This window comes from Callospermophilus lateralis, chromosome X, assembly GCF_048772815.1.
Source record: "Callospermophilus lateralis isolate mCalLat2 chromosome X, mCalLat2.hap1, whole genome shotgun sequence".
In the NCBI taxonomy this organism is placed as follows: Eukaryota; Metazoa; Chordata; class Mammalia; order Rodentia; family Sciuridae; genus Callospermophilus; species Callospermophilus lateralis.
This window is the reverse complement of record NC_135325.1, coordinates 110,899,330-110,907,343: the sequence shown is the minus strand read 5'-3', so window position 1 is coordinate 110,907,343 and position 8,014 is coordinate 110,899,330. Positions and strand designations below refer to the sequence as shown.

Sequence of the window (8,014 nt, the reverse complement as noted above, 5' to 3'; positions counted from 1 at the left end):
AGAGCTTCCCCCAGGAAGATTGAGTATAGAACACATGGGTGTCAGACTAGAGCAGAAACAAGGAGACTCAGAAGGTAAAAGGAGCAACTGAAGCAGCATTAGTTACTGATTCCTCATAATAATTGAGCAGTGGAATTGGGAGCTAAGCACATTTGTACCTATGATGCCATTCTCTTTACTGACAGTTGCTGTGGTCTATGAGGCCAGGTTCCTCTTTGTGCTTTTCCTTTTTATATTTGTATAGAATAACTCCTAGTAACAGGTGATCTGGAAACATCTCTCTTTGCAACCTGTATTTTTTAAAAAAATTTTTTGCAAGTCACAAAAACACTCAAAGTAACAAGTAAAACGGGAGTCTATAAAGATAGGTGGTAGCTCCTGAAACTCCAGAGCACAATGGACATGGGTCACATAGATACTGCTGGGCTTAGGAAGAGGAATCTAAATAGCCAGCTTCTCTCTGAATAGTTGCTTCATCCTCCTCTCTCTGACCTCTGAAAGGGGTGATCCTGTGGTACTCCTGGCCTAATAGAACACAGCCTTTGTGGTAAATAGAAATACATGAATTTACCAAAATAGAGAATCCTTGGCCAGAGAAGTCACCTCTCTAGCCTAGGAACTCTTTCTGAAAGTTAAAGAACTATATCAAACTATATTTTGTAAAAATAGCCTCTTCAAGCCCATTCTGTTCAGGAATGTTCTTGTCCCCATACCCTGTAATCTCAAGACTTAATAGAAATAAAAAGACTTCCTTCTGACAGATTGATGGATCCTTGACTTAAGATGGTTCAAATTGCAGAAATTCTTTAAACTCAAATTTGCTATTTGCAGCAGGCACACCAGTGTTCAATGTAACACTTTGAACTTTTATGGCAGACTTTCCTGATGAACATTATTTTGGTTATACCTAATTTTGGACTGTGTTTTCATGCTTTATACTGTATTATTATAGTCCATATTCTAGATCTTGGGTGAGGGAAGACTGAGCAAAATTGAAACATACATGAAGTTTGTTGGGCATATGTCCCACTTCTCTACTATCTAGGGCTCTCTCCAAAGAAATGAAATCTTCCATAGGAACATTTATGGTATGATAAGCAGTAGTGTGAAAGAAATTGTGGATATTGTGGCCTACTTGTAAGGTTACCTCTGACAAAATCTGTTAAAAGAGAGACTACCCCCTCTGAAAAAAATCAAAACAAAGCGATGAATTTTAACTCCAGTTCTCCAGCTAGGGATAGGAGGAGGTTGGCCCCCTATAAAACCATTTAGGAAATTATTTTGTATCAAATACTAACTCATTTGGGGATTACTAAGAATGAAAATAAAGAAATTTCTGTGATCTCTGGTTTTATGAAATACTAAAATGTTCTCTTGGCTTTTGTACCCTGGTACTTTTATTGTTTCTAAAATGTTATGCTTAGTAAAGACGTAACTTTTACTCAAAGTGAGGAAAATGGTAATATTTTGGAGTTATGTGACTTGAAAATAGCATAGATCTTGGAGTTAAAATGTGTTCTTAGTTATATTCTGCCAGAAATGCTGTTTTTAAAATATGAATTACACAAAGCCATTTCAAACTTTTATTTCATATTTGTTTCCCCCCCCCCCGCTGATTACAATGTCAACTTTAAAACAATATTAATACAATATCAGCACCCCCACTTTAAGTAAACCAGTTATACAGAAATTTAGTCTATTGTTGATATATATCCCCTTTTTGAGCCACATCATTAGCAAAAGTTCACAACTACACAAGCCATTTAAAGAAAGCTCAAAACTACCGAAAGCACACTCAAAATTCGAGTTTTTTAAAATACAAATTTAACTATCTATAGTGACAAACATAAGCTTTAATTTACTTCTGAGAATACATTTTCTGAAACCACAAATCTACACCTGACAAATCTATTGACAATAGTTTTTTAAATGACAGTAACAAGCTTATTGTGGTAGCAAGTAAGAGCAGAGGATAGAAGATCAGATTCTTCCATCTGATTTCCAGGGACACAGATTAATTATGTCATACTCTTACAGGACTTAGGCACCCATTGAGTTTAATAAAATCAAGCAAGAAAATGATCTGATGATGATTGCACATCCAGGTGTTAGGGATTTCTGTGTGGTACTTCTACATGTTTTTAGAAAGAGGGCACTGCTTACCAGAAGGAAATCAGTTTCCTTAAAGGAAGAATTTCAGACACTGGCAGGATTGCAGATGTTTTGACAGGGTCCCTTAATGACACCACAAAACATGTCCATTTATTCTTCTGCCTGTGAATAAGGTTAATTCTTCAAAATACTTATGGAAAATAACTTTGCCCAGTTATTAATCGATGATAGTTGTAAGTAGTTAAGTGTTGACCCAGTAAAGCAATCATCGGCTCCAGACCCTTACTCAGTATTCACCCCCAAGCATTTACATGTCAATTGCACAGATTTATAATGAGATAGAGACTAATGGAAAAGGGCAGTCACTCTGTGAAGATGTTTTTTTTTTTTAAAGAAAACTGCTTAAGAGACATTTTATCTCTTTTAGATCTCCTTTTCATACACAAATTACAATTGTAGTTGCTATGTTTATACCACATTATAAACACAAACACAATTTTATGACAATCACATGAGTGTGAGAAATTCTAAGCATCAGAGAAGCAGTGGAAACAGTGGGTTTTAAAAGTTTGATCTTGTTTCTTTTACCTTCCCTCCTGTTCAGCCTCCCTTACATTCACTGGCATATGCAAAAGCATTTTTCTATACTTAACGGTCTTCATTTTATTTAGACAGGCCAAAGGCATTACTGTTTGTACTTTGAAGAAAATCATGGTTCATCTCTCATTAATAGGAATCCTTCACTCCTAAGATTCCAACACAATTCACAAACAACAAAAATCTAGACACCATACACCTATTCACAGCTTAGAGTTGGATACACACTTTGGGAGGAAAAACACCATTTTTAATTGAAAAGCTAGACTGTGTCCTCTTCCTTCTTCATGCTGCACCCACTGAACAGGGCCACACTAATTTCAGACACCTGTGTGCTCCCAGTGCCAGGAACTGGGACCCTTCCCATCACAGCCAGATTGTTAAGAGGGGTAGCAGCAGGAGAAGGTTCAGACAGCTCTGCCTTGCAGCAGAAAAGCTGAGCTTTAAAATGCTTCTGGAAGGTTTTGCTCAGCCAGTAGAGAGCAAAGGGGTTTACACAAGAATTGCTAAAAGCCAGCACCCGAGAGAAAATGGTGACAATAAAATGGATGGCAGAGGGATCTACATAGTTTTGGTAAGTGAATGAGTGGTAGAGATACAGTAGGTGATTCGGCAACCAGCAGAGAGCAAACAGAGCCACCAGCACCAGTACCGTTTTGGCAATTCTCTTCCGGGATTCAATCTACAGGGGGGAAGAAAAATGACACACAAAAGAATCATTTAGCTGGCAGAGATTTTTTTCAAGCCAGTCTCTATAGGTTTACACAGAAATTTACAATTAACAAACTGGTCTCCCTCTGAACATGTGGTGTGAGCTAACTGTCTGGGATGTGCCAGAAGTCAGCCTGTGGCTACAGAATACTGGCAAGTTAATTGGCATGTTTACCCGTGATCTTGGTCTCATTAACTCTATTTCAGAGACCTCCCACTGGCCCCTGATTTAAAGATACTCTAGGACGTCTCCAGTTAACTCAAGAAGTGTGGTGGAATTCCCAGCAATTTCATTTAATTAAAACCCAGGAAAGACACTATACAAAACTGCTTATACTACATCAGCAGAGGCTGACAAGGTTAGAATAATCTTCTAGGATTCATGAATGTTGTCATGTTGGTATCCAAAAAGTCTCTAAGGGCTGGTGGTATGGCTCAATGGTAGAGTGCTTTGCTAGCATATGCAAAGCCCCAGATTTGATCCCCAGTACCAAAATGGGGGGTGTTATTTGTCTATATGGAAGTCTAACCATATAGTCAAAAGACTAAAACCAAATGTGCCAGCTTTAATATATAATAATAATACTATGCACATTTATTTAAAAGAGAAATGAACCAGATTAAGTGAAGTTAACCCTTTTGTTACAGTCAGAACAAAGTTAACTGTTTCACAAAGCATTAAAAATGCAATTTAAGCCTCTGAGCACCGCTGTATAACTAACTGAATGAACTAGCTCCCCAAAAAGGCACAACTCTCCTCATACAGATCAGAAGGTAAATGGAATTACCTCCCTGTGTCCCAAGGGTAGAAACCCTATGAAACTATATTTTGGCAGTATCTATTTTCTTCTGTCCATATTTATATGAGGAGACTACACCTGGCTCTGGCAAAATTGTTTTAATTAAGCTTCTGTAAGTCACTGTGTTCTCTTGCCACTGCCTTTTCATCCAGCTGCCCCCAACCCCACCCCACCACAGTTTGCTCATCTGTGTGTAAATGATTTGCATTGAATAATGTTATGGGTTCTTGCCAGTTCTACAATTCTGTGCATTTCTATTATTCTATTACATTGTCTAAAACAAAATATGCTTTTCTTTGTAATTTCACCTTATGTGATGTTCCTCATTATTCCATGGGGTTTTAGCTCTTCACAAATTTTAGCTGTCCCCTCTCTATTAATAACAATAATTCCACCATTTATTTAATTCATACTCTGCACAAGTAACTATGCTAAGTGTTTCATCCATATCATCTAGTCCTTGTTTACTTTTTACAGATAAGGAAATCAAAGCTCAGAGATGTTAAGTAGCTTGCTCAAGATTACTCAGCTAATCTGTGATAGGGTTAGTATTAAAACCACAGTCATAACAAAAATACTGCTACTGAATTTATGCACAGGTAAATACACAGTTGCAGAAGGAGGAATTTTGCATATAAATTCAAACTATTTGTATGACTGCCAATTAATACATACCTGTTTGCGGGCATGGCTTTGTTCCTCAGTAGGTATGTTCAAGGTGCTTTTGTAAAGAGTCCTAGCAATCAAAGAATAATAGACAGAGATAATTGAGAGTGGAATAATGTAGAACACTAAGAAGCACAACAGAGAATGTATTTCTTGCAGGAGCCTTTCAGAGACAGGGTAAGAGGCACATGATTCATATGTTATATTTTTGTCAGGATCTCGAAAAGTATACACATTTGAAAAGATAGCCTCTGGTAGAGCAAATATCATAGACACGATCCAGATGCAGCCAGCTTTTGCACAAGTCTTCAGGATGGCATTGGAGGGCTGTCGCTCAAGTGGCTTCACAACTGCTTTGTATCTAGAAACACATAAGCAAAAGCAAGGGTTAACATAAACACCAACATTATAAACTCTTAGGGTTAGAAGTGACCTTAGCAGTCATCCAGTTCTACGTGTGTAAACAAATCAACATTAACTGACTAGAATTGGTTACGGTTTCAAAGACACATAATATACCCCAGGATTTTATATTTATGCTAATCAGCTATTCCCTTATTCACTCCTATGAGATATTGCAGATTTGCAATTTTACATCTAGACTCTCTATTTAGAACAAATATTTTTCTCTATGATTTTATGTGTGATTGAGAATAATTCACTACCTCTGTATTGCCTTAAGTGTTCTAAAAGAATTCCTTCTTTATAAGTGACTCATGTTAAACTGAATTAACTCTTTTCTTCGTGAGTGAGCAGTCTTCAATCTCTCTAGAAAAGAATTCCAGGGACTTACAGCAGTAAAGAGGTGAGGGTTAATTTCTTCTCCATTCATAAGTGCTACTTTGTTGCCTAAACTGATGGATGGAGTGGGGATATTTAGGAAAAGGAAAGTGAAATCTGAAGACCTGTGCCTGTACAAATGCCTCCTCATTGGGACAAATCCACTTTAAAATATATAGCCTTTATGTGAGTCTGCCCTCAAACAGACTAGTCAAAGACTAGTCAAAGCAAAAATCCAAAAAAGACTCGGAGGAAAGCTTTTCCTCCTCTCAGATGCCAGAATCAGAAGACGCTATTCCTTCTGGTACTGCCAGGCATTGGTTACTTACAGGCTTCTTGCAGGCTTTTTAAACACCACTTTTAACATTTGGAGACTCAATTTTTTTTCATGCTTTCACAGTTATCATTCTACAATAGGAACACAGAAAAACACAGTACTTAGACTGAAAACATCCTAACACAAGAGCCCAAACACCCTGATGGTGAGAGGTTCTCACACACTCTCTCCATAAAGCTCTGAAAGTCAATTAGGATTAATTTATTTCTCTGGAAATGAAAATGTCACTGAATGCCTATGGAGAAAACAAATAGAATTAAATGATGACATTACACTGAGGGAGTTGAAAACCTCACCGTTTTTCTGTCACTAGCTAGTTTGTTGAATTTTAAATAAATTAGCTGCATGTTATCTCTTTACCTTCTTTCCGGTATACAGTAATGCATATGTGGTGGATTTCACACCTATGCCGATGTTTTCATGTTGCCTATATTGTACCACTAGGCTGCACTAATGTATAAAGCATGAATTTTTTTCTTTTACACCTGCAACAATTTGCCTTACTTAATAAGCCGGAGGAAAATAAAAACACTATTCGGTATCCTTTCAAGCAAATAATTACACTTCAAAGAAAATAAATTCCCCTGAAGCATATATTTCCATCGTCTCCCCAGATGCTAATGCCGGAATGTTAACATTTTTACACCAACTTTCATTTAAAATGCCACCAGATTTTCCAATCTTACATCCAGGTTACAGAGCGTGAGAAAAGCAGAATAAAAGCTAGTAAATGCTAAGGACAGGCTTTTCTCTTTTTTTTTTTTTTTTACCTAAATCCACATCCTTGCAAATAAAACAGAGAAAAGAAACTCACCTGTCAGCGCTGAGAATTGTTAATGTGAACACCGACACACCAACAGAAGTGAGCCGGATGAAAGAGAGCACCTTACAACCAATTCTTCCGAACAGCCATCCCTCTGCAAGGTAGTGGGTTGCATCCACTGGCACGCAAGTCAGCAGAAGTAAAAGATCTCCAAAAGCCAGGCTGGTGATGAAAATATTTGGAACTGTTTGCATGGATTTGGTCTTGAAAAAGACTTTGATGAGAATAGCATTTCCAAGGATGCCCACTGAAATGATCACAGCATAAGTGATATAGATGGCACAGAGTGCTTCTATTCCTGGAGAGTTGTCTCCGGTCCGTGCTTTATTTGTGGTATCGTTGGAAACGACAGAGCTTGATGATTCTGTGTCATTTGTGATTGAAATTAAAGTCTCATTAGGTGACTGAGGCTGCCTTTGAGACATTTCTCCTGGAGACTGGCTGTGTCTTCAATATTTCATCTGCTCAGTTCAAATGTAGTTGATTGTCATGCCCAGTGCCTACCTACGTCTAGCAATGAGGTGGTATTAGGAGAACAGAACAGAACAGAATGGAAAGAAAATCCAAGACATCCGGATACTCCTTCCCTTCAGTTGTTCTGTGACTCCCAGCATGCTTGGCTAAGCGCTTACCAATCTGGCACTAGAGAGTGGGAGGTGGAGGATGGAGGAGTCTTATTGGTGTTCCTGTGACATAAGGGGAGGGAGGGGGCTGAGGAAATGCTCTGCAGTTGCTTATTCCTCCCTGTTGGGTAATCCTTTGATTAATTAGCTTAATTAAGTCATCTTATTGTTTATTAGACTCACCCTGACCTTATATCTAACCACCAGGTCTATATTGACCTTGGCGATTTTTTCCTTAAAAAACCATCACTTACCCCTCTACAAGCACATGGTAATCTAATGCATTTTGTTTTACATGAAAAATAAGTGTAGGAGTCCCCCTGAATCACAAACTTGAACCCACTCTGCAAGATTTAATGTCAGAGAGATGCTCAAGCAACAAATCCTTCATACCTTGGCAGGGCTTATATCACCTCCAAGAAGCAATAATTCAGGTAACCCAAGCTTCATACCTAGCTCTGACATATGGTAATTCTCAACCTTGCATATTCCCTGACTGTGCTGCACCATTTTAAGGCAATCTTTAAAAGATGAAAAATCTAGACAAACTACCAGTTGTTTTGTG

At 38.0% G+C, this 8,014-nt stretch overlaps 1 protein-coding gene across 1 annotated transcript; it reads right to left on the bottom strand.

Annotated features, from left to right (window-relative positions):
• Window positions 1–2,971: 2,971 nt before the first annotated feature.
• Window positions 2,972–7,251, bottom strand: Brs3 (bombesin receptor subtype 3). The gene is made up of 3 exons (XM_077107443.1): window positions 6,818–7,251; window positions 4,896–5,247; window positions 2,972–3,391 (listed from the first exon to the last, which is right to left on the bottom strand). The coding sequence occupies exons 1-3, from the start codon at window positions 7,249–7,251 to the stop codon at window positions 2,972–2,974; spliced, it is 1,206 nt and encodes a 401-aa protein (XP_076963558.1).
• Between the last annotated feature and the right edge of the window lie 763 nt (window positions 7,252–8,014).